This window comes from Pelodiscus sinensis, chromosome 4 (assembly GCF_049634645.1).
Source record: "Pelodiscus sinensis isolate JC-2024 chromosome 4, ASM4963464v1, whole genome shotgun sequence".
In the NCBI taxonomy this organism is placed as follows: Eukaryota; Metazoa; Chordata; order Testudines; family Trionychidae; genus Pelodiscus; species Pelodiscus sinensis.
Genome location: NC_134714.1, coordinates 82,869,586 through 82,896,667, shown reverse-complemented (window position 1 = coordinate 82,896,667; position 27,082 = coordinate 82,869,586). Strand labels below are relative to the sequence as shown.

Sequence of the window (27,082 nt, the reverse complement as noted above, 5' to 3'; positions counted from 1 at the left end):
ACTCAATAGTACTCTAAGCTCCTGCAAGCACTAACTAATTAATTGGCTCTAGTCTGTTCAAGAGAGTCCTAGAACTGAAAGAACAGTTCTGCAGTCAAGGATTAGAGCACAGTGATGGAGTGGAAGGGTGAAGGCAGGCATACTGCTTGCCTGTTCTATGCTTGGCTCTGGCTCAAGCTACAAGTTCTCATTTTGTCAGCAAGTTAAGCAGTCCTAAATCTACAAAACTCCCACAGACATCTAAAGCAGCTAAAGAACCCCTTGGATGACTTAACATAACGTACTCAGTGCTGCTTGGCTCTGCCTTCCAACAAGCCTGAGTTCATACTGAGCCTGGCAATACAGAGTGCACACACCTTTTCAATGTGTAATGCGCACACACACACTTTTACGCAGAGCCTGCTCTGCCCCATAAAAACTCGATGGAATATCAGGACTTCCAGCATACAGCCATTCATCCATGTTTCTTCGTGGCACTTGTCACAATGTTATCCAATACATGTGTTATAGTGATGGACTCATGTCCACAGGATGCAAATGGGGACATGGGGAACAACATGACACCAAGCTATTTAGAAATTCAGCCTCAGGAGAACATAAAAAATGGATACATAAACAGAAGAGGATGAAAAGACTCTAGGCACGCGGCATGGCAGTCATCTGGTCTTTTCTGAAAGCTCTGCCTCTCAGTATCTCAGAGGGATGGCCAAGCTCAAAGCTGGCAAGATAAGACACAGAAAACCTGAAGAACCAAACTGATGATCCTGTGTATCCCCAGGAAAAACTAAAGCCATTACTCAGGGATAACAGGGCTCTAAACAGCTTCAAACTGCAGCAGACAGAGGGTTCACACCAAAAATAAGACAGCTCTGTTCTCCATGAGTATTGATAAGTGAAGAGCCCACTAGTAGCTAACAGACAAGAGTGCTGGGAAAGGAGGGGGAAAGAGCAACCACTTCCAGACAAGCTGCTTCATGCGGGCTGCCAAGAAAATGCTGCTTGTTGCAAACCAGCCATCTCAAAACACTGAGCCATGGAGCAGCACTGGCCAAAAAGCTGATTAATATATTGTTTCAAAAGCCACAAGCAGATACAACATGCACAGGTGGTTATCTGTCAAGACTCAAAAGCTTCTAACACTGAAGGCAGCATTTGCTCAAAATTCTCCCTTATTACACAACAGAGGCACATGGAGAACTCCCGACAGGCCATAAAATTTTAGCATACTTCCCACAACTGTACTTTCAGGCCAGGGCTCCCACAGATGCCACAGAGCTCAGCAAACATGTCTTCTTTTGAGCTGCATAACTGCCAAACCACGTGCACTTCATGGTCCGTTGGTTGGCTCCTGCAAGCTCTTCTCTGATCAGTGCACCAGAGATGCATATGCCTTACATTCACATATGCATCTCATATGCATATGGGGGAAGAAGTACATAAGAACAGCCATACTGGGTCAGACCAAAGAAACGGCCATTCTGGGTCAGACCAGTATCCTGTCTGCTGACAATGGCCAATACCAGATGCCCCAGAGGAGGGAACACAACAGGTAATCGTCACGTGATCCCTCTCCTGTCACCCATTTCCAGACAGAGGCTGGGGACATCACTCCTACCCATCCTGGCTAATAGCCATTGAGGGACCTAACTTCCACGAATCTATCTAGCTCTTTTTTTTGAACCCTGTTAAAGTCCTTGTCTTCACCACATTCTTTGGCAAGGAGTTTCAGAGGTACTAATCATTTTGGTGTATTGAAAACTTTCATTGTTAGCAAAAGGAAATTTTGGCCAGTATCATTGCTGTTAAACAGTTACAGGTTGTATCTCCCTGGTCCGACATCCCTGGGACCTGACTGGTCCAGAACCAGGAAATCTGCTGCACCAGGGGAGATCAATGCCATCTGCTCTGCTGACACTGGCTGTGGGGCTCCGCTCTGGTTGCAGCAGAGGAGCTGGCATTAACCAAGCGGTGACTGGGGGAGGGGGGGAGTTGTGCACGAGGGGAAAAGAAGGGTTGATATGGAATGCCAAGAGCACAACCCCGCAGGAGAGCAACAAGCCCCATGGCAGCTGGGCTGCATTACTCTTGCAGGGCTGAATCCTGGCCTCCAACCACAAGGCTTCGCAGCCACTCTGCCTCTTCCCCTGAGCATCTCCTGTCTCATCTCCCCTGCTCCCTCCCTAAGCTTGAGCACCCTAAATGAGCTATTTGCAGCACTTTGGAAGTTCTGAGAAGATGGAGAAGGAGTTGTTGAGCATGGGGCCCCTGGTACCCACAGGGATGCTGGATCACAGATGGTACCAAGCTATGGAAGTCCAGAGCAGAGAGGTCAGATCTGTACTGTGTTCAGACAGAGAGGGCTACACTACAGAAATGGTAAAAATAGCTGCCTACATACATAACAAAATTGCAGCCTTGCTCTTAGGAAATGCTTGGGCATAGGGGAGCAAGAAGCTGCATTAAGGGCTCTGGATAGATGCCAGCTGGACTAAGGAAAGTGTTGCTTAGGGTGCTTTACACCGATGGCAGAAAGGTCGACAAGTACTCCCTCCAGAGCCTACCGCTAGACACAAACAGGAATGCAGGGGTAGGGTTAAAGCCACACTCTTAGCTCTCCCTAGGCAGCACAGGCACCAGTTTCTAATTTCCTGAGGGTGCTCCACCTCCCCTTCATCCCCCATACCACCCGTTTACCGCAGACCCCACCCTTGCTCTCTCTTACTTGCTCTTTCCACCCACCCCTCCAAAGTGCACCTTGCACCCCATCCGGGCTTCTCCTGCTGTTTTTGTGGTGTGCAGGAGCCACTGGGAGGGAGAAGGAGGAGATGATCTGTGGGGGCCATCAGCAGGTGAGACTGGAGGTGGAGAAGCTTGGCTGCCAGCAGGTTCTAAGCACCTGCTAATTTTTCTCCATAGGTGATCCAGCCCTGGTGCTCCCGCAGAGCGGGAGCCTATGTAAGTCAGGTCACCTTGGTGCCACAGAATGAACCCAGAACATCAGAGCACTATTGGTCTGAATGATGCCAGACTTCTGCACAAATGGATAGGGAAAAAAGGAGCAAAATTCTGGTCATTCCTAACTCGTACAGCTCTTTTCTATGCTATGAGATGAGATAGTCTATAAATATAAGACAACTTTATTAATGTAAAGAAAAAATATTTTGAAGCAGCTGAGCTTCCTGTACTTCTTCCCCCAATAACTGACAGGTCATAAAAACAAAGAAATGAATGTGGCCATGACAAGGTATGTGTTAGAGGGTATATACTGTACTGTTAAGTGGTTTAACTTTACATAACCTTGCTTTCATGGGTTTGTATCCGATATGCTGTGTTTGTAAGAACCTTAACAGCGTCACAACCAAATGTTTGTTCATTAACCTTTCTAGAGTTTTGTTTATTTGCTTGCTTGTTTGAACGCTTAAGTAGAGGACTTGGAAGAGAGCAAGCAGACCCTTTAAGGAAGCAAAACGGTGTCTGAAGATAGAGAATATTTTACCCTTTTTTATTGTAGTATAAAATCTGACAGAAAAGTGAAGCACCTGATGAAGACAGTTTTGTTCTGAGCCACGAAATTTCAAACAAATTGGCCACCAACTTTTTAAGAGAAAAGAAAAGAATTGATGCTCCATTTTAAGCTCACAGTAGAAAGCAACATTAATTATGGAATCTCTAACAGGGGCCTCCATAATCAGAGCCATAATTTGATTTTCAGGGAGGTTCCTACTTTTCCTCTAGTTCTAGAGCAGCTAACTGGGGCATAAGGAAGTTCCCTCGAGTCCCTTGCATGGAGTCACACAGTAACAGAACCAAAACTACAATGAAAGATGTTTCTAATGCTCAGGCATTTACTCTCATAACTAAACCTCCCCATAGGCGCAGCACTTCCATTACAATGGCTGAAAAAATACGTTCAGCTCAGAAAGAGTAAAGCACACAATATCTACAGCACAGAGTTAGACTTCAAACAGGGGTAGATCACCACCAAAACTGCAAACTTTCAAAGTAGCGACTCACATCACCATGAACAGTGAGCAACGCAGGCTGAACAAAGGAGTCACTGTCTAACCAAGGCTATCCAGATGGGGTGGGATCAGTGGCCACTGACTCACAGAAAAATCAGGCAGTGGGAAGGGCACCAGAGGCTGGAGTGTCAGTGCAGGCTCCCCAATACTGGGGGACAGGAGCCAGATTCAGGCAAGGCGGAAACCCCATCTGCCCCGGGGCCTTAGGTTTCCAACTCCTGCTCTACAGAATTGCTTTATTTCTGTTTGCACTGATGTTATTTGCTTAAACCCTCTATCCTAAATACTTCATAGGCATAGTGGCCTCACCCAGCAAATTGGAGTCAGACCCTGGGAAATTCACTCAGCTTTGCTGACCCCTTTCCAGACTAAATTATGCTGGTTATGAGGAAAAGAAAACACTTACCGCCCCCTTCCTACACCTGATTCTGCTCCTTGTTATTTTCATATTAATGCCTTTTCCTCCTCAGTCACTCCTCCTCTGTAAAGAGTCTTTGTGCTCCTGCCCAACGTGAGTGCCAAGTTAGGAGGAAGGAAGGAAGGAAATACCACTAACTTCCTAACAGCACCACCCCTCAGCCACTATTGGCAATTGTCTACCTATTTGTGCACTGGCTGTTCCACATTAACCGGCTTACAATCTTCCTCAAGCACTGGTGAGCCAATGAAAGCTAGTTACTTAATTAACTCCAGGTCTGAGCAGTTGTTATGATCACTGTAACTGCTAGTCAGGGTTAGTGAGGAAGCAAGGGCTAGAAGGCACCTCACAAGACCAGGAGACAAAAGACCACACATTTATTAGGAGAAGTTGGGCATTTCTCAAGGTCTCTCTGTGCTTTCTGGCACATTGGCAAACTTGCACCTTTCAACAAAAAGGTGTGAGTTAAAGTGAATTTAATGGACACATTATTTTGTCATAAAAGTAATTATAAATGATATTAGCCAATGTTTTCTCTACACCAAAATTTGCATTGGTTTAATTAATCTACTGCAAATCCCTGTGGGAACACTCTAATTTTGGTTGACAAGGAGTTTATTCTAGTTTATCTTCAATCTATTCCTAATCAATTTAAGCTAAACAGAAATGAACCGAAATAAAAAGTAAAAAATAATGTAAATAAAAATCTGTTTAAATTTCCAGCTGTTTCAATACAACACAAGCACTCCAGTCAGCAACAAACTGGACTTTTGCTCCATCTATGTGTCTTATTTCTATTCTGTAATGAGAGCATCCACACACAGGACTGTACCAAACCAACTAAATTGGTTTCAGTTCCATCTTTTGTTCCTTCAGAGCAGCACATACTACACCATTACTTGATTTCCTTAACTGTGAAATGGAGACATTAGAGACCCATTTTCAAACATATTTTGAGAGGCTTAGCCTTCACTAATGTCTGCTGCATTTTGAGATGTTCCAATGGAAGGGATCAGAGACGTGTAAACACCAACCCACCACAAAAAGCAAAATCACAAAAATACCACATCTTCAGAAGAGCCCTAAAAATGGCATGAAGCTCCACCCTCTGGCCCACAGTCATCGGTGTGAGCTTGTCAGACCATACACACAGCACCGACTGGAGGATGACAATTCTGCTTTGTAGCAACGTTCAAGGTTCCAAAATGTGTATTCATTCTGCAGTGGAACAAAACTGAAACCTTTTGAATGTTCTTATGAAAGCAGAATGGTGCCGAAGTATCTGCTGTCACACAGAAAAGCTCAGTTTCCGACTGTCTGTGGCCTGCTTGACTCAAAGCAAACTTCTTCATCCCAGATCATGCTGCATCACCAGAGCAAGGCCTTGAACCTGGATGCCCTTGTCCAGTGCCGTAAGCATGAGGATGAAGCACAAGAGAGTCTTGGTGTTCAACAAGAACATTGCTAAAGCAGAGACATCGCCCTCCCCAAAATATTTTAGTTAAGATGAAACAGTATATAAATATTGCAGACAGCTCTACATAGAAGATAGGTAGGGTCTGGGTGGATCAGTATTTGGAGGGGAGCTCTCTAAAGAAACCCCAGAGTGCTGCATGACGTGGTGCTGTTTGATGGAACTCTTCTAGCACAGGCAGTCAGTGTAGATCTCAATGTTCCAGCATAATACTAGTGCTACTCTGCTGTGGAATGAGTAGCCTTTAAAACAAGACAAACAAGGGTCATCCACTTGTGGTCTTTGAAAGCCCTAGCACTTTATCCAAGGCAGTAATGGTGTTAGCTCTGGTGTCCTGGCCAAATTCCTCCTGAGGTTTCAGCTGGATATGAGATATTTCACTTCCTGTCCTAAGCTGTGGTGCAGTATTATTCTCTATTTTATAACAGCTGCTATGGGATCTACATTTCTGTGGTGGGAAAAGGTATATCCATTTAAGCATTAGGCAGCATTGTAGTAGCTGTGTTGGACCTAGGAGCTTATAGAGACAAGGTGGATGAGGGAATCTCTTGTCTTGGACCAACTTCTGTTGATGAGAGACAAGCTTTGAGCTTCCACAGAGCTCTTCTTCAGGTCAGGTAAGACAGTGTGGAATCCTTGCGGATGAAAGGGGCTATATATACACACACACACAATCATGTACAGTGATATTTTGTAAAGCCTACCTCAAAACACTTTACAGAGTCAGAGATAGCTAAGGTATTCATATGACTTAAGAGATTATTCTGACAGGAGTCCCCTCTAGTGAGCCCTTGGTGTGTATGCAAGAACTGAATGCCTTTTAATCAAAACCCTTTCATGTGTGCCCAGAGCAGCCCCAAGCCACGTAGCCTAAGTGTGACACCTTATGATAGTACGGGAACATTTTAAGTTTCAAAACCTCATGGGAAAAACTTCTACTTGTTAGCGGGGGAGAAAGGTGCGTGAAAATATGAAGGGTTGGCAGGGCAGTCTAGCGGGAAAGTAACTTGCTTCCATGTAGATGGGAGGATTGAGTTTGGAGATAATGGTCTCAGCCCATTCACTTTTGGAGCAGCTCACATCACACTGCATTGTCTTCTCTAAGAAGCCACCACTCTCCTTGGCTGGGAAATGGTGCAGGAGGACGGGCGGGGGAAAGTAGGGAGCTGCAGAGAAAGCTCCAAAACAGGCACAGAGAAAAATCTAGCCTTGTACTTAATGGGAAAAAACACATGCTCCTTGAGAGAGTTGCTGAGGGGTAATGATAAGTTCTGCCATACAAGAAGCTGAAGCATTGTCTCTTATAAAGGTTCTTTCTTTCTTAAGCTAAGAGGGGGAGAGGCCATACTTTCAGCCCTTCAAGGGGAAGAGAATGGGAAAAGAGAGTGCTTGGGCTTTTATTCAACAGTAGCACCCCAGCGAGTGATTAAGCAGTAGCAGTAAGTTTTGACCAGTTCTCCTACGTTCGAAAGATGGAAGAAAGTATCCTATAAAGCAAGAAGGGCAGGGAGCAGAGAAGGGAGTGGGCAGGAGTTTTTGGCTGGACTTCATGATCATGTCAGGATTTTCCATGGACTTGCTGGGTGCACCTGTTATTTCTGTAGGCATTTTAATGGGGAAAGGAGAGTGTTACTGAAAGTGCAATCTTTCTAGGTCTCATCTGCAGTGACCAAAAAAAAAAAAAATCTTATTCTTGGAGTAAGGCACGTGCTGTAGTTCTCTGAAAACCCAATTACACCGTCCTCTGTTCTGATCCGTATTAGGTATGCCTCAGCGGCAGACCAGCTCGGCAATAATTCCATCTACGAGAACTCTCATCGGAAGAGCAAACCTCCAGTAGCAGAAACAATCAGAAAGCAGGCAAGAGCAAGGCTAATCCATTTAAGTGAGACTAAAACAGCCTTTATTATTATTAATAATAAAAATAGGCTTAACTAGTGATGCTAGAAATTATCTGTGTCGGTCAAGCAAAGCACAGACTTTGCAGCAACTTACTGGCGACCAGAGCTTGGGGGAGGGAGGAGAAAAGGAGGAAGGAGGGGGTCTGGAAAAAGGCAATATACTCTATCAGCTCTTGGAGTCTCTCACAGCTTTTCATTGGCTTCACCCCATCAACTCAGAAATCAAAACGCTTCAAGCATCAGACATTTGCGTCTGCTCCATCTTCATCACTGCCAGACACAGCCCTCCGATTAAAAGAATGGAGAAATAAGGAGCTTACAGATTCACTTTCCCCAGCTGATAGGGCGACTTTCTGCACCAAGCTATCGATCCATGGGTCTGGCCTCTGCCGATAACTACATGCCACGGGGGTTAATTTAACTCTCTGCAGCCTGGCATTGCCTGTGATGCTGTGCAGAAAATGGTTATAAATTATACAGCCCTACAAAGACAAAGCAGGAGACAATTTTCTCAGCACGTTGCCTTTGTCTCCCATCCTCCTGCAACTGGACCCGTTTTTCTGCTTGTAAGCCTCATTTATTTTCTTCCTGAAATTATATTAGAACCATTCACTCAAGTAGAAACAACCCTTAGGGCATTGTGAATTACAGACAGGAAAAGGGCAAAAAGAGAAGCCTTACACACATACACACACACTCTCTCTCTCTTACTCCCCGGAAGGTGCTACTAGATAAGTCAATGGCATCAGATCCAAGAACAAAACAACTGAGCAGTGTTACCTGGAAGGACAGTCCATGCACACATTCTGCTTTGATGATACATCTCACTGTGAAGTGATAACAACATAGGGCAACAGCAGTTCATCTCAAAATAAACTTAAAACAATTTTAAACCTCCAAATTCTAACTTGCAATGTGTGTTAGTCAAAAAAAAAAAAAACCCCTAACCATGTCAGGAAGGTTTGAGATGTACACATTTGAGCCTTATGAAAGTTTCCCACTTCAAGCTCCAGCAAAATTTCCTGATAATATGGCCCTATGGAAAATTGTTTCCTCACCCCAAATTGGCCACCATTTTAATCTGTATTCTTACATAAAACCTGCTGCACTTATGCAATTGATCCTAACGATTACTAAATTCTTGTCCCTTCCACACAGCCTGTGACCAAAGACCACATGACTCCACTGTCTACTGCTTGCACTTTATGTAATTGCATGCTCTTCAGAGCAAGGATAGTATTATATACATTATAACCACTGTAAAGTGCCATGTACTCTCTTCTCAAGGATGATAATCCCATTTGTATCCCACTATACTCCTGAGATCTAGATTAAGTGTCCACTTTTTCTCTTGAATACTACAGCAGAGAAAGTTATCCTATTGCTATGTTCTACCTATTGCAGTAATTCAGGGGTTTTCAAACTTCTTTTCTTGTGACACACTTGGGAAAAATTGTTGATGCCCACAACTCAATATTTTTTAGAATCTCCCCCCCCCAACAGAGCTCTCCAAGCAGCTACCAAGGAGCTCCCCAGTGGCTGCTGGGGAACTTCTTCCCCTCCCGCCCGCAGAGCTCCAGCTGCCAATCCAGTGCCCCGTGTTTTGCAACCCAGTACTGGGTCATGACCCTAAGTTTAGGAATCACTATAGTAATGCATAAACTGTTTATTAATTTGATATGTAAACACAGAACTAATTCTGGAGCAGAGAATTCCGAACCCTGATTACTCTCTAGGACAATGGTTCTCAAGTAGGGTTGCCAAGTGTCTGGTATTCACCCGGACAGTCCGGTATTTGCGGGCTCCGTCCAGTAAAAAAAATCCTAGGAAATTCCAGACATGTGCAATCTCCGGTATTTCCCGTTTCCCTGGGACAGAAGCCCAGCAGGGACAATTTTCCCCTGCTGCGTCTGGCGGGGGCGGGAGAATGAGGAGCATGGCAGAGTTTAGTGAAGGGGGGCAGGAAGGGCCAGTTGCCGGGCGCCCCGCTAGGGGGGCGCCGGGCTGGGGTGGGAGCGGAGCACACGCTGCTCCGGCCCACGTGACCAGCAGAGACCAGGAGCTGGCCACATGATGCCTCCCTCAGAGGAGCAGGGGCTTCTGAAGCTGAGGATACCTGCCTCAGAGGGAGGGGGAATGCACTGGGATGGGGGGGCGCTTGGGGAGCTTGGGTCTGAGGCAGGGGAGAGTGCATTGGGATGGGGAGACTGGGGTCCTGGCTCAGGGGGAAGGGTGGGTGCATTGGCGGTTAGTGTGCGGTCCCAAACTGGACGGAGTGGTGCAACTTTTGCTTAACAACTTTGGCTCCCCCCCCTCTTTTTTTTTGCTCAACAACCTTGGTCTCCCCCTTTTTTTCCCTTTGACAGAATTTTTTCCCCAGTGTTTTTTGTTTGTTTTTTTTTTGTTTTTTTTTGAGGGGGGTGTTCGATATTTTTTGTTAAACCATCTGGCAACCCTATTCTCAAGTTGTCCATGGCCGTCTTTGAAGGTAGACTGTGTCTTGAAGCTCAAGCCTTCCACCCCTGCAGTGGGGAACCCGCACTCGTACTCCAGCCCTGCATCTCCTGGGAGGTTGGAGTACCAGCACCAGTTTCCTGCTGTGGGGGAAGAGGGAGTCCCAAGCCTCGCAGGCCTGATCTGGTTTGTGGGGCAAGCAAGCAGCTCCTTATGGTGCCCTTCCTCCTCCCTCTGGCTGGGGGAATGACAGCGCAAGGAAGCACTGCCTGGAGGCTTTTCCTACTGCTTCTGTTGGCCAAAATTGTGACCAATAGGAGCATCAGGGGTGCAAAGTAAGGTAAGTGTACCCTGATCCCCAGACCCCACACCCTATATCCCCTCACACATACACTCCTGTCAAAATCCTGCACCCTGCTCCTGCACCCAGTGAAGCCAACGCCATCAGTGGCCTTGGGGAAAGGGCATCTCCACATCCCCAGAAGAGGTGGGGCTGATAGCACTCAGTCCTTAGCTCCCTCCAGCCCTCAAAGCCATGTGGAGTGGCACTCAGACACTCCTGTGTCAGTTCAAAGGAGCTCCAAGTCCTTTTGAATGGCCCAGCCCCAGAGCAATTGACCCCTTTGCTCCCCCATCAACAGGCCTGCTTACACTCTACTTTTGACCAGACCCTACAATCCCAGACCTTCCTGCACCCATTTTGACATCATGGATGGTTGGCTGGTGGTCCATAAAAAGGTCTATGTTGAGCGGGGTGGACCATGGACCCAAAAGTTTGAGAACCACTTGCACTAGGGAAGATCCTGGTTTTGTCTACACTGGAAATTGAACAATAAAGCTTTTGTCATTCACAGGTGTTTAACCCCTTGTCCCCTACAATGACAAAAGCTTTGTCATGCATGTACTAGTGTAAAAAGTGCTTTTTTTAGACAAAGCGGGGTGGAAGTTTTTTGTCAACAAGTGTGGACAGTGTTTACACTGCTTGATTTTTATCAACATGGCTGTATCAACTTATTCTTAGTTCCAAGAGGGCCCAGACATTTTTCCATGGCTGCTTACTTCGATCAGATCCTTAACCAAGTTTTTGTGATCTTTCTTTGAGGCACTTTAGTTTAAGACATTTCCACTTCTCCAAAATGCTTGGTGTTATGATCTTCATCTTAAAAAACAGAGGATTACAATGAAAACTATGAGATACAAGCATACCAAATCAATATTTGTGATTGCTGAAAGATTGGAGTTGGAAGTATTGGAAAATGAAATTCTGTTTTATGCACTGGGTAAGGGAGATACTTGTAGCAATGCCATCAGCACTGCACGTAGCTCTACCATAGGAGACTTAACTTTTGGAAAGGAAATACTCTATCAGACTGATGAATCATCTAGTGGTATGTTCTGTCGCAGACAGTGATCAGCACCACATGCTTCAAAGGAAGGTAGCAGGCAAATATACAATCATTTGCTCGCAGAAGTTTTTTTTCCTTATTCCAGACAATTAGTAGTCCTAGGGAGGAGTAGGGTTACCAGACGATTTCAAAAAAATACCAGACACACTTGATCTCAGATTGGGGGAGGTGGAAAGGACTGCCAGGAGGAGAGCAGGGCTGGCCAGGAGGAGGTCAGGGGGAGTGGGGATGGCCAGAGGAGATGGGGTGCGGGAGGGGGAACGGTGAATGGCTGGCGGGAAGCAGGGCTGGCTGGCAGGGGATTGGGAAAGCGTGGCTGGCCGGGGGGGAACCAGACGGTGGGGAGCAGGGCTGGCCCGGGCACAGAGTCCCGGCAGGGCTCATGGGCGAGTCTGGCCCCAAGGATTCCATCCCGCCCTGGCCCCACCTCTCCACTGTATAGTTGCCTACTGCCTGGCTGGTTGACACGCTGACGCAGCGTGAGCATGTCTACCAGCCAGGAGGTATGCAACTACGTACTGATATTCATGATAATATTAAAACTTACTTAATTAGAAAATACCAGATATTTATATGGCAACCCTAGGGAGGAGCTGAAATTCATTCTTTATGGACAGTCCGGAGCTGATTGTCTCTTGAGTACCTGCAGCTAACGGTGCCTTTTTGTGAGGGAGACAGGAACTTTTAGATAAGAGTGACTACTTGTTTGTGGGCTTTTAAATTAGGGCCACTTTACATCTGAGTAGGATCATCCACACAGGGGTTTAATGAGCTTTAGTTAATGCACTTCGAAGTCACATCCTTAGTTAATTCAGATGAACTTTCCTGAGCATCCTTGTGTAGACATTCTCTTAGATGCCCACATGAGACAGACTGGAGTGGAACACTAGATGTGAGACAAGCTGGTGTGAGTTTACTGGTCATGCCACATGAACAAATGAACAAACTCACTCCTCTTGGTATCTAATCTTGTCAGATCTAGTGCAGATACTAGCTTTTTCAGAGCTGCTTTTGTCAGCAGTAGAGAGACAGGAGATACATATCTCACCCTGAGATACGTAATACCATTTTGGCAGCCTTCTGCATATCGTATGTGTACAACGCAGTATAACAATCCTTTCATTCTGTCTCATCCTTTTGAATGCTGCTTTTAGAAACCCAAGTAGGACATTTGTGCATTGCATGATTATAATTTTATTGACAGAAGGAGATATAACAGTTACAGCTAATGTATCCCTAAGGGTTGATAATTGGATGTAGATCGTATTCTGGGATAGAAGATCTGACTTAAATGCATCTAAATCTCTAGAATAGACTGGAATGTGATGAGCTAGAAGGTAGAGACGGGAGAATTATGTATCAGGTATGAATATAAAATGCACTTTCATTTTATCATCTCTAGTGAAATTTAATGGTTCCATCCACTATCCCACCATATTTCTCACTCAAAGGTGTATAGCAAACAATAAAGAAAAATGAGGAAACAATCATTGAGGACAGAAACTGATGAGATTCGGGACTCCTCGATTTTCTCTATCAATAGCCAAAACTTATTAGTTTGTGAACTATGACTTATTATTCAGCTCCACTCCTCCAAACTGAAGCCTGGTGTCTGGAATAGGACACAAAACACCACCTGCTAGCTATGAACATCTCATTAAATGACAACAAAACCAACAGCTATTATAGTAGAACTATCCTGGATCAGAATTGCAGCTTCTTTCTTCCTATGCGAGCAGAAGCTGAGAGTGTGGGGAAACTCTGGTTATCCCTAGGGCAAAGGAGAAACTTATGCCACCTTAATTCATAGACAAACTCTAGGCTACAAGCATTGCAGCATGAATGTAGCCAATTCCCAGGATGCAGAACACTTTGCTTTTTTAGAAAGCTTTTGGGTGAGGGTACGGTTGGAAGGAAATGAAAATTCTCCCCTCCGTAGCCTTCCTTTTCAAGATGCATCTGAGGGAGAGAGACACCTCTTGTATACTAATTACCTGCTTTTGGGACCTCCAGATCAAAGCTCCCTGATCTGTATAAAAGGGTGGACTACATTTATCATGAGTGTGCTTGTTCTGAAGCTGTGACGAGCATAGAACCACAAGGAAACCGCTAGGGTGGGGTGTTGAAAGACTGCTCCCGTCAGCGCTCATGTTAGAATTGGGATGAACTCCAATAAGCTTATTACATGCGTATATGTTCTTCTATTGATTTTAAATGTATTTTCTCTGTAATACTTTTTACCTTAAGAATAAAGTAGGCTTGTTTAGGAAGAACAGTGTGCTAACTAATATCTGTAACAATCATTCAGTTTCCGAAGAGAAAGCAAGCAGTTCTGTTTAGTCAGACTGTGAATGCTGGGAGTAACACAGTGAAGGGGGATCGTTCAGCCTTGACATAACCTGGCCAGAAGGAAATGAGACACAGGTCTACAAGAGGCAACAGCTGAGCAAGGCACCTAAGTGTTGGTGCCTTTGCTGGGTCACTGAAGGGGAATAAAAGTCCAGTTACCCTGAACTATGAAAGAGTGTGATAAGAGTAAAGGGAAAAGTGAGGGGATGACACAGCATCTTTGGGGCTTTATGAGGTGCTTGAAGGGACCTGTTCTCTTGGTGGGGGACCATGATTCTCCTGGGTTCTGCAAACATGTAGTGCCAAGGAAGCCTGGGTGTATTATTAGGTTCTTATTTGCCAGGATGCTATAGGAAGCACAGAAAGCTCAGAACAAGTGGCGATAGTTCAGATGATAGCAGGAAGTTTTCAGGGATCTTTACCCTGGTTAACAGCAGCTAATTCACTGACAGCTATGAACATACTGTAGGTTCTTACATGAAACTTCACCAGACTAAGCAGCAACTCACCAGTGAGTGGAAGAGAAAGCAAGGGTGTGAGGAAAGGAGCAGAAGGACATCGATGAGATTCATCTCAGAGACTTCTGATTTAGAAAAAAACCCCAAAACCAAGAAAATTCCACACTATTCAAAGAACAGGAGAGAGATGCATGCCTTCTACTTCTGCGGTTCCAGCAAAAATATCTACCACTGACTTCCCCCAACTCTAAGCCCAGTGCATTACAATGGAGTTAGAAGGGGTGTTTGTAATTTGAAGTCCCAAATATTCCTGTTTATTGAATTCAGATACTGGCAAACGTGTAAGAAAGTACATGGGATTGTTCTGCAGTATACATGCTAGAGTAGCGGTGTTGTCAAAGACTGTTATTTCCTGTACACTAATCATATAAACATTCATGAAGGGGGGGAGGCATCAGAATAGCTAGGCCCCTGGACACGGTGGGGGAGCCTGGCTCTGTCCTCCAAAATGGGAAGGCCCTTCGGTAGACAGGGTGGGGCTGTGGACTAGCCTACCCCACCAGCCCTTCAGCATCACTTAGGACTCGGGTGGAGATTTAAGGGACCTGGGGCGATTGCTGGGAGCCCTGGGCCCTTCTGAATTGCCAGGCCCTGGGAAAGTTACTCCATTTGTCTCCCCCCAACGGCAGGCCTGCAACTATGTGACGTTGATTTGGGAAACCACGAACCTCTCCTGAATGCTAAACAAACTACAAGGTAAATATACAGCATTGAGGTTTTCCTGAACAAGTTGTCAATCCTCTCAGGCTGCATATTCCTCTGCAGACAGTAGCTTGGCTGATTGGAATGAGTTACGCTGAAATACAGAGGATTGTATTTCTAAATACACTCTACTGGGGTGCTGTAAACAGGTCCAAGGGCTCAGTGAGGAAATAACAGACAGTGTGACTGTTCGAGAGCATCATGTTCGGTGGGTGAAAAATTACTTGTCCAAGCTGGAAGGTACTTCTGCCTCTAACAACTCCCAACTTTATCTTCTAAAGAGTTTGGGAACTGAATGAAGCTTTCCTTGAGAAACTACAATGTTTACATGCAGTAACAGTGTTAGAAAGCTACTGCCACCCAGAGACAATTGATAGCATTACAAATAGCCAGAAAACTGCGAACAGGGAGCAAGCAGCTGTACAACTGGCTCATACAGGACGTGAAGTATACTCCCTGTTTTCTCTCTCTCCAGCACACACACAGACTCTTTTTGCAGTCAAAACAGCTCATCAGTGTCCCTGGAAAATAATGCCATGTATAAAGGCACTGGGATGACACCAGAAAAAGGACAAAAGTGATTATGGTGCTACCCCCAAACTGACTGGCTGGTCCATACAGAATGGGCTCAACAAGCCTGCTGAGGATACAGTCCTCAAGCTGTGATGCGCAACAAAACTGACTGTGTACTGCCTGAAAACCACTGGTCAATCTTTAAGCAAAGGAAATATCTATGGTTGCAGAAGAGACCCAAAATCCACGGGGAAGGACAGTAACTAATAAGCCACACAACCTCTTACTGAAGAAAAATCTGGTTGTGATAAGTGGGTTGGAGGGAAAAAGTGTTTGAAATGTGGATGCAAGAGGCTGAGTAGGCAACAAAAGCTGTGGCCTGCACTAGGATTTCGATCCAGTGCAATCTCCTCTGATAACTGATAGTGAGATAGGGAAGAAAACAAACCCCGATTCCTTAGAGATCAACCACAGAGCAAGAAGGGGGACAGGAAGAAATGCAGCAGGGAGCTCATGATGACTGCGGCTACACTGCACCCTTACCTTGAATTTGCATTATGCAAATTGCATAGCTTATTTCGAGGTAATTTCAAAATAAAGCAGATTGAGGATTACAGGGATGTTGGAAGAGCACACCCGTTATTTTAAAATCTATTTCAAAATAACGGTCTGCTTTAAAGACACAGAATAGCTATTTTGGGATACTTCTGGTGGCTGGAGAGGAACCAGCTGCCTATTCACCCTTTCCTCTCCACTACCCTTGTCTGAAAAGGCACTGCTCCTACAAGCCAGGTAGCCTGCAAATCATATGCAGAGAAGGCAGCAGAGTGAGAAGCTGAGGGAGAAGGCACAGAAAGCAAGGAAGGCTATCATTTCTAAAAAAATCAACCAAACCCAGTCGTGACTTCCAGGAGCTCCTCCTTTAATCTTACCACCTAACCCTACAGTTTCCAATGCCTGATAGCACTTGTCAGACCTGGGAGAGGTATCTGATTCGCTTCCAGAAGCAATTTAAGCAGTAAGGCATGGTAGATTGAATTAGGGATATGAATGTTTAACTGGTAAGCCTCACCCGTAATGGCTTCTTGAGGCTTACCAGTTATGATTAGCCTGCTGTGGGCAATTCAAAGGAGCTCCAAGTCACAATGGGCAGAAGGCGCTCCAGCCCGGCCAGAGCAGCCTGGCCATGGACCCCAGCTCACCACATTTAATTGGTTAACCGGTTAAACATAATGTTGAACTGGTTAACTAATTAAACAGGATTTTACATCCTGAGACTAAATTTCTGGTCATTACAGACTATCCTGGGTGCTGTAATAAGGCTTTCCCTATCTGATCGTCTGGATTACGGAGGAACCTGGCTGCATACTTGCATCAGTGTGTGTAGAGCTACCATTAATGTTAATACAAGCTGTGTACGTGCACTCAGAGTCTGCCAAGTGACAGGTGATAAACAGCAGCCATTTGCTCAGCATACATGAGCAAGAGAGGGTCATGAAACACGTAGCTACCTAATGTGTGTGTCTGAAAAATGCTTAAATGTTGAGTCACACTTGCAAGCCTTAAATAGCAAAATAACACACAGAACACTCACTGAAAGATAATAGAACCAGTAGACACACTGTAAGGCTGGGCTACTCATCACGTGGCCCATGAGCCGCATGCAGCCTGCAGCGCCTTGAGCCATTTTCTAGGCCGCGTACCTGCCTCATTGCTGTGGGCTCCAGCGGCAGCACCTCCCCACGAGCTGAGCCACTCTGCGCCACACTGAGACAGGCCACGTGTGCAGGAGCTGACAGCCGGGGGTGGGAGGTAGGAGGAGGGTGGCAAGGAGGCTAGAGGCAGCGGCAAAGCACGCCTGCCGTGTTGGCCAGAGCAGCAGCACCTTCCTGCGAGTGGAGCCACACGGAGCGGTACTGAGCCAGGCCACATTGGCATGTGCGCAGGACCTGCCAGCCAGTGAGGGATGGCAAGAGGTGTTGGCCACAGCGGCAGTGCCTCCCCGCAAGCAGAGCTGCACAGCCCTGAGCCAGGCTGCAGCGGTGCACGCATAGGAGCTGCCAGGGCAGCAAGAAGCAAAGGGGGAGCCAGGCAGCGAGGCACATGGCAAGGCAGTGGCAGAGCTAGGCAGTGAGAGATGTGGGCAGTGATAGAGCGAGGCGGCAGCAGAGCCAGGCAGTGAGGCCGGAGTGAGAAAGGTCTGCGCTGGGGCTTGGGTAAGGTTATTATATGTCTGGTTTTTCCCAGACATGTCCTTGTTTTCACATGTTAAATCACCATCCGGATGGGTTTTTTAAAAAGGCAAAAAATGTCCAGGAGTTTTTGCCCTGCAAAGCATATCAGGGAGGAGTGGTGGCACATGCCTTCAATGGAACTTTCAGAGCCATGCGCCAGTATGTCTATTGGTTAGATTTGGGGGTTCCTATCTCTGCTCTGTGAAGACTGTGGGAGCTGGTGCTTGGTGGGGCAGGCAGGGGAAAGGAAGGGATTCTGGGAAGCAGGATTCCTGGGTTCCTTTTCTAGCCATGCCACTTCTCCCTTCAGTGCCTTCAACTTCACATTGATTGTACTTATACTTCACTAAATATTGTATTGGCAGTTTTTGTTTGATTTGTTAAAATTGTAAGGCCAAAACCAAAAAGTAGTCAATATAATGGTCTTCTGTTGATAAGTGTTTTAGTAGTTAAATTCCTGGACTGTCATTGCTCATTAAAACTGCTGTCGTATGGGTGAAAATATTGCTTTTTATTAATATCAGCAGAACCGATTTAAATGGGGCCTGTGTGTTGTGTAGTCTTGCCTTCATCTTTGTATTCATGCCTGTCGGTGTGAAATAAGCTATTTGCATAAAAAATTGCATATATATGCAACCACACTTAAGTTGTGGTCATCAGCATGTGCTGTGGGTAACATTGTGGCCCTCGGGCTTCCAAAGTTGAGTAGCCCTGCTGTAAGGCTTTATGGCATGGCCAAAAAAAAAAAAAAAATCAAAATTGCCAGTAACCTAGCCAATGGCCCCAAAGTAACACAAAAAAGGACAGTGTCATAGCTGTCCCTCTTTGGCATGCAAAGGGACATGCACTAATGCACAGGAACCATCTGCTCTAGACTGAGGAGAAAGTGCAAGAACACATGTTCAAATTTTCAAGAATTGACTGTAACTGTAAACACTCTATTTAATATCTCATGAGGCCAGGAGATGGCAGGATTTTCAGAAGGGCTGAGCACCTGCAGTTTAACTGGACTTTACTGGGAGCTCTTAGTGCCAACTTCCACAACAATCAAGCTAAAGTACATCAATTTGGGCACCCAAAAATGGAAGCACTAAAATCAACAGCTTGCCTATTTTTGCCTTAATATGAAGCTAAGTTGGGTTGAAACATTATACCTCTAAGCTCTTGTTCCACTAAACGGGCAAAAATGCTATCAATCAAACCACAGGAGCAGAACAGCTGTGATTCTGTGCTGTAGATTGCAGTTTTATGCTGGCATATCACATATTTCATGTTGCAGTAATGATAATAGTAATATATTGCTTGGTATGTTTATTGAAAGCAATAGATTTTACACAACTCCAGATAGCTCATTAAATATTTATTAAATAAGAATATTTAATATTTAATAACAGTTATTATGGAATGATAAAAAAGGGCCATTTTGCTTATGCTTCTAAGCATTAGTTCCAGTCACATGATGTCCTACAGTCTGAGTGACCAGAAACACAGCTGAACATTTGAATGCCTAAGAGAATGGTCAAAATTGTTATGAGGCGAGTGCTGCTATTTTTTAAAAAAACGTTTTTATAGTAATTTTAACAGTGTTTAAAGTTAATTGAAATGAGTTCTTAGATTTACCTTCCCATCCTCGGGGGCAGTTAGGAGGATTAGCCAATATTTGCTCACTGCTTTCAAGATAGAAAATGCTGCATGAATGCTATTATAATATCCTTACAAAACAGCCTTCAGTGGCATAATCTTGTCTGCAGCAATCAGACTGTATTTATCAACATACAGCACATGACTTGAGAGGACATATTTTCCCCTTTAATGACATCACTGTTTTTCAACTAACGACCATCAAATAGGCTAAGAATACCCAAATAAAATGAGATATCCTACAGTTATATTCAAAATGAACGGAATGATGCCCCCTTCACTATCTTTCTTACACTGACCAGGCATTCAGAAATTAGCTGATGATAATAATGGAACAGATGCTCAACATAACTCAGTGCTATAACCCCTTTGGAGCTACTATCCTGGACCTCTCTAAGGGTATGTCTAGACTACATGCCTCTGTCAACAAAGGCATGTAAACTAGGCTACCTGACATAGTCAAAGAAGCTGGGATTTAAATATCCCCAGCTTCATTAAAATAAACATGGCCGCCGCGCTGTGCCGGCGCAGCTGATCATCGGCACAACGCGCGAGTCACGACGCAAATTGGTCGACAGGGGAAGCCTTTGTTGACCGCTCCCTTATGCCTTATGAAATGAGGTTTACAGCTGAGCTGATTGTCGGCACAGTGCAGCGGCCATGTTTATTTTAAATCCCGGCTTCTTTGACTATGTCGGGTAGCCTAGTTTACATGCCTCTGTCGGCAGAGGCATGTAGTCTAGACGTACCCTAAGTGTCCACAGACTACTACTGTGAGCATTGCTAAAGACCATGGAAAAATCAGTCTTTGCTTTTCACATCTCAGCACCACAAAGTGGACAGATTATGTTTCACATGCCCATGGGCTTGCCTGAAATTCTCTGTTCTCTTCTCTCCTTCAGAGTAGTCTGGACAATGATGCCTCAGCATACTAGGACCATAAGAATGAAGAAGAATGGTTTGAAAATTTGCCCTTCTGAAGATTTCTGACACTGATTACACGGGAACATCATCCACACAGCTTTCGTGGTTAGCTTGAGAAAATTGTTTTAGGGGGTGTGGGAGGACATACAAGACAGATAGGATTTTCACTTTGGGGACTTGGATTCAGCTCTAGCGCATTACACACAATGAACGTCAGTTTGCTGGGCCTTATATTAGCTCCTAGGAGTCACTTGTTCACAACTCAAAGTCACTACCCATGAATATGACACAACCTACAATCTCTACTCCAGAGAGGTCTTAGAGTAGGTTGAATGGCACTTCACCACTGTCCTGACCAGCAGCAAGATTAGCTCTTTCATAGCCTATTCAAGTGGTTTTCAAACTTTTTTCCTCATGACCCAGTTGAAGAAAATTGTTGATGCCTGCAACCCAACATCATTTGACTAGAGCAGGGATGGGCAATAATTTTTGGTGGGGGGCCACTCCAAGGTTTTGGAAAGTAGTGAAAGGCTGCACTTTTTCTGTGGAGAGGGTGTAGAGGTATAGGATGGAGGTTGGGTGCAAAGGGGTGCACGGGGTAAGGGACTGAGATGCAGAAGATAGTGAGAGGTCTGAGAGGGAGTTTGGGTGAAGGAGGGGGTTGTCACTTGGGTTAGGGAATTGGGGTGCAGGATCTGGGAGGGTGCTTGGGTGCAGGAGTGGATTCTGGCCTGGGGGAACAGTGAGGAAGGAAGTACAGGGTCTGGGAGGAAGTTGTCACCTGGGGCAAGGGGGGGCAGAGGGTTTGGACAGTGACCTGGGGGAGGGAGTTGGGGTGTGGGAAGGGCTGGGGTGCCAGATGCAGTCTCTGACTTGGGAGGTGCTTACCTAAGTGTCTCTTTGCCAGCAGCCCCACAGTACCCCCCCGCCCCCAAGGCAGGCTGGGGTCCCTGCCTGCAGCAGCTCCAGACTGCTTGAAAATACAGGCTGCTCCCACCATGTGGCTCTCAGCTCCAGGAGTGGGTAGAGGCTTGCGCTGCCCCCATCACCCAGGCCAATTTCTCAGCTCCTATTGACTGATTGTTTCAGCCAATAGAAGCTGAGAGATTTGCTGGGATCAGTTCCTATTGGCCAGTTGTTTCCAGCCAATAGGATCTGAGGATTGGGCTGGGGGCAGGGAGATCACATGAAGCCTTCCCATCCTTGCAGAGCACAGTCATGCTTTAAACAGTGGCAGCTACGTGCCTGAGGGTCCCATCAGGGTGGTCCGTGGGCCGGATCCGGTGGCTTGGCAGGCCGGATCTGGCCCCCAGAATATATTTTGCCCAGCCCTGGACAAGAGTGTGGGCTCTGGGGTGGGGCTGAGGATGAGATCTTTGGGGCATAGGAGGAGGCTCTGGCTTTGGGGAGGGCTCAGGACCAGGGCAGGAGCTGCTCTCGGTCAGCACTGCAGCAGGGGTGCTAAGGAAGGCTTCCCACCTCTCCTGGCACTGCAGACCATACTGCGCCCAAAAGCAGCCAGCAGCAGGTTCTCAGCCAATGGGAGTGCAGAGTTAGTGCTCAAGGCAGAGGCAGTGCATGGAACCCTGAGCGCTCTCCACCACCCAACTAAGAGCCAGGCCTCCTGCTGGCTGCTGGGGCACAGAGCAGTCTGCGGTGCCAGGACAGGCAAGTAGCCTGTCTTAACACCCCCACTGGTCACCTGAGTCCCCCTGCAGAAACAAGACCCAGTGCCTGACATCCTACGACCCAGTTCTGGGTTGCAACCCATAGTTTGAAAACCATTGGCCTATGCCATGTAATATGTCTGGCCCACGCTGGCACTGGAGGTCTTGATTAATGTACACAAAATACATGCAATGCATCCAAAGAAAAAATAGAATAAAAACTATAGCAGAGATGGAAAAAGGCCAATTTGGTGGCTACAAAATTAAAGTAACAGATATGTGTGGTTTGAATTCAGGCTCCATGTTAGACAAATTCTTAAAGTTCAGGTGGGGCAGGAGAGTATGAAATTCAAGTGAAAGGCTCTCAGATTCTCAATCTGCCAGTGCTCTAACCCACAGCTAACACAACAGAAGAAATGTTTCCCGGTCAGCACAGATAATGACCTTGCAGGCTAAGTGCTGCAGAGCTTCCATTAAGAATCTTCAACCCTTCTGTCAGTCACACTGAGAATCCAACACGGAGGCTGCGAGGGATTCATTTCCAGCCATAGATAAAGTCCGTGTCAGTTCTTTCAGAGCAAGACAGAATTCTTTTGAACTAGACAGCAGAGGGAAGGAACAGACACTGATGAGCTACAAATTTTTACTATTTTAGATACCACTATGAGGTCTCCAACAGGGAGGAATTGCTAGCAAATCTGAAGGAGAAAGACAATTTAGGTGACAGTGATCATGAAATGATAGATTTCATGATTCCAAGAAAAGGAAGGAGTGAGAGCAGCAGAATAAGATTAATGGACTTCAAAAAAGCAGCCTTTAACAAACTCAAAGAGCTGGTATGTAAAGTTTCCATGGAAAGAACATCTAAGGAATAAGAGCTCAATGTTTCTCAAGGATATAATATTAAAGGCACAAATGCAAGGTATTCCAATGCAAAGGAAGGCTAGGAAGAATAATTAGAGACCAATATGGGTCCATCAGGAGCTCTTTAATGATCTGTAAAATCAAAAAAGTTCTACAAAAAGCAGAAATGAGGACAAATTGCTAAGGAGGAGTACTAGTATAACGTAAGCATGCCCGGATAAAATCCGAAAAGCTAAGATACAAAATGAGTTACACCTAGCAAGGGATATAAAAAGCAATAAAGAAAAGGTTTTTAAATCTTTAGGAGCAAAATAAAGGAGGAAAACGTATAGGTCCTCTACCTCAGGGGTTTTCAAACTCTTGTGTCGCAGCTTGTAAGGGCAAGCTACTAGCTGGCCGTGAGATGCTCTGTTTTCCTGCAGAGGCTCAGGTATAGGCAATCTCAGCTCTTGTTGGTCACAGATTGCCATTCTCGAACAACAAGAGCTGCGGGAAGCAGTGTGGGCCAGGACACTGCTTCCTGCAACTCCCATTGGCTGGGAATGGTGATCTGAAGCCAAGGGAAGCTGCGCTTACCTGTACCGGAGGAGATGCAGGTAAACAGAGCATCTCATGGCCAGCTAGCAGCTTGCCCTTACAAGCTACGACAGAGTTTGATAACCCCTGCTCTATCTAGTGTGGAAGGAGAGCTAATACCATGCTATCAAAAAGGCTGACATGCTTAATACTAGGGATGTTAAAATGTGTTTATTTAGATAAACATGAAAATTTCAGCAGTCACGTGTTTACACACAGGGAGGGAGGCAGCTCCCACAGAGCCACCTCTCCCTCTCTCCCCTGTGCTGCTGCCTCTGTATAAGATGCAGCAGTGCTGGGTGGGGGCAGGCAGCTCTTAGTACATAGCAGCTCCCACCTGCCCTCCCCAATGCTGCTGCTTTTATGTCAGAGGCAGCAACATGGGGGAAGGAAGGAGTGGGAGGCAGGCTGCTTCCTGCGTGTACTGGTTCCTGCTTGCCCCCTGCCCTGCTGCTGTGCTGATACAGATACAGCAGCGTGGGGGGGGGGGGCAGGGGAGGGGAGGCAGCTCCACAGGGGCTGGTATGTGCATGGAGAGCCAGCTTTTAAGAGAGCACTGGCTCCTGCCTACCCTCCCCACCCCACGCTGCTACCTCTGTTACATGTTCACATTAGGGATGTTAAATATCGAGTAATTGACTAATCAAATAGTCAATGCATTTTGCATCAACAATTCAATTAGTTGATAGGGTGCCTCCACCTTTGAAGTGTAGCAACAGCCCTTGGGCTGTTGCTATACTTCAAAGGCGAAAGTGCCACATGGAGCCCAGGATCAGTGGGGGAGTCCTGTGATGATCCTGTGCTCCCTGTGGTGCTGCCGCTTTGAAACACCACATTCAGCCTGGGGACACTCCCACTGGCCCCGGGCTGCATGTGGTGTTTCAAAGTGGCAGCGCTATGTGGAGCCTGGGGTCTGGCCCCATGCTCCATGTGTCACTGCTGCTTTGATGTACCTCCTTCTCTTCCCCCACTCTTTCTGCCTCTTTCTGATAGAGGCAGCAAGGGTGGGGGGAATGACTAATCGACTGCCCTGTTGACTATCCAATAAGCATTTGCTTATCATACAGTGTATTAGTCGACTAGTCATTCACATCCCTACTTAATATCTGTTTTGCTTCCCTTTCACTAAACAAAAAGTTAATGGTTACCAGATACTGTCAAGAACCAAACTAATTCCCTTCTTTGACAGGTTTACTGCCCTAGTGGATAGAGACAGGGGAGCAGCAGGTATGATATATCTTGATTTTAGTAAGGACTTTGACACAGTCCCACATGACACACATGTAATGGTAATGTGGTCTAGATGAAATTACTATAAGGCTGATGCACAGCTGGTTGAAAGACCATATTCAAAGAGTAATAATCAGTGGTTTGCTGTCAAATTGGGATGGTGTATTTAGTGGGGCCCCACAGAGAAAAGTCCTGGGTCTGGTTATGGAATGGAGAGTACATTTACAAAATTTGTGGATGACATTGAGCTGGGATGGGGTGCAACACTATCCTGGATTGGATTAGACTCTTGACAAAGTTGAGAAATGGCTTGAAATCAACAAAATGAAATTCAAAAAGACAAGTGTAAAGAACTACATGGAGGAAGGAAAAATCAAATGCATAACTACAAAATGGGGATTAGCTAGCTAGATGATGGAACTTTTGAAAAGGATTGAGGGGTTATAGAGGATCACATATTGAAATACAAGTCAACAGTGTGATCTGGTAGCAAAAAAAGCTGAGTTCATTAACAGGAATGTTGTATAGAAGATGTGGGATGCAATCGTCCCATTCTACTTGTCACTCGTAAGGAGTATTGTTTCCAGTCCTGGGTGCCATACTTTGGAGTCTCTCCAATCCTTTCTAAAGAGTAACAAAACTGATAAAAAGCTTAGAAAAGAGGACTGGTGAGTAGGGCCCTATCAATTCCACAGCTGTGAAAAATGTGTCATGGACCACAAAATAAGCCCTTCCCTATGAAATCGGATCTCTCTCAAATCTGCTGTTTCACTTCTGTGCAGAAGCAGCCCCAGAGCTATGTTCCAGGCTTCTGCCTTGTAGCCCCTGCTGGAGTTCAGGACTGCCTCCTCCATGGCTCCTGCCTGAACTCGGGGTGCCAGGGCTCAGGGCTGCAACTACCCCACACAGCGCCCATAGGTACTGCTTGGGATCAGGGCAACACAGGCTTGGATCTTCTACCATATAGCTCCTGCAAGGGCTCAGGGCATCCATTTTTCAAATTGGGCTGGGCCCTGGATACAGGCCCCATGCATTAATCTGCCATGGGCCAGTTAGAAGCCCTCGGTGCTCCCAGCAGAAATTGGGAAATCATACAAACCTACGCATCTGGTAGCCTTCTCTAGCTGCAGGAAACTCCGCAGCTGCTGCCTTCAGAGCCCAGCTGCTCTGAACACAACATAGACATGAGCATGGAATCCCGCAATCTGCCTACAATAGCGTTGGAACCCCCACCCCTATGATTCTCTTTTGGGTTGGGACCTTCACAGTTATAGCACCATGAAATTTAAGATGTAAGCAGCTGAAACCATGAAGCTGATCATTTTAAAAACCTGTGGATGTGAAATTGATCAAAATAGACTGTGAATGTGGTGGGCCCTACTCATGAGGAAAGATTAAAAAAAACTGGACAAAAGCAATTGAAGGAAGGACTTGATATATGTTAAGGGCTGTTATAAAGGAGACAGTGATCAGCTGTCTTCCATGTCCACTGAAGGTAGCATAAGAATTAATGGGGCTTAATCTCCAGCAAGGGAGATTTGGCTGATGTTTCTAAGTGAAAGAGTAGTTAAGCATTGGAATTGACTTGCAAAGAAGGCTGTGGAATCCCTGTCATTAGAAATTTTTAACAACAGGTTGTACAAATACCTGCTAGGGATAGTCTAGGTTTATTTGGTCTGGCCTCAGTGCAGGGGACTGGTCTAGATGATCTCTCAAGGTCCTTTCCATTTCTACATTTCTATGATTCTACGAGAGACACTATGTTAGAATAGCAATAGAATAGATTTTCCGCTTACTGGAAGGACCACGTTTGAGCACACATTAATGAAGGTATCTTTCAGGGACATTTTTCACGGATATGCTGGGAAATCCCCTTGCTGGCTTTTATCAATATGTGCAAACACACAGGTCCAAAGTGATACTGCCTTCCAGTCTGTGGCCTTTTAGAAGTTCTCGAGGTGTCAGATGTAATGACCTTGCGTCATCATGGCAAAACTAACTTTGCTCACCCGTGCCTCCTGCTGATTCCCAATCTGAGGAAAGAAGGATACGTTACAACCCCTATGCCAAATGGTGGGGTCAGATTTCAAAATTTATGGCTGCTAATGTAGTCTTTAAAACAGAGGTTTTCTTAACCTTAAATCAGCCAGTCCATTACTGAAGTGTATAAAAGCCAGGAGTTTAATGGA

The 27,082-nt window shown here is 45.7% G+C and overlaps 1 protein-coding gene across 13 annotated transcripts in view; it reads right to left on the bottom strand.

Moving 5' to 3' along the window:
* LOC102449934 (transmembrane protein 263-like) overlaps window positions 1-27,082 on the bottom strand; it is a 408,340-nt gene that overhangs the window by 95,931 nt on the left and 285,327 nt on the right. The window contains exon 1 of one of the 13 annotated variants that reach the window (XR_012903541.1): window positions 4,429-23,446. The exons of 11 other annotated variants lie outside the window; for them this stretch is intronic. Coding sequence is in view for 1 of the 2 variants with exons in the window: in XM_075927553.1 (XP_075783668.1) it covers window positions 4,429-4,470 (42 nt within the window). In the remaining variant the exon portion in view is untranslated. Of the gene's footprint in view, window positions 1-4,428; window positions 23,447-27,082 lie in introns of those variants that run through there. One more of the 13 variants, XM_075927553.1, reaches the window with a different exon arrangement.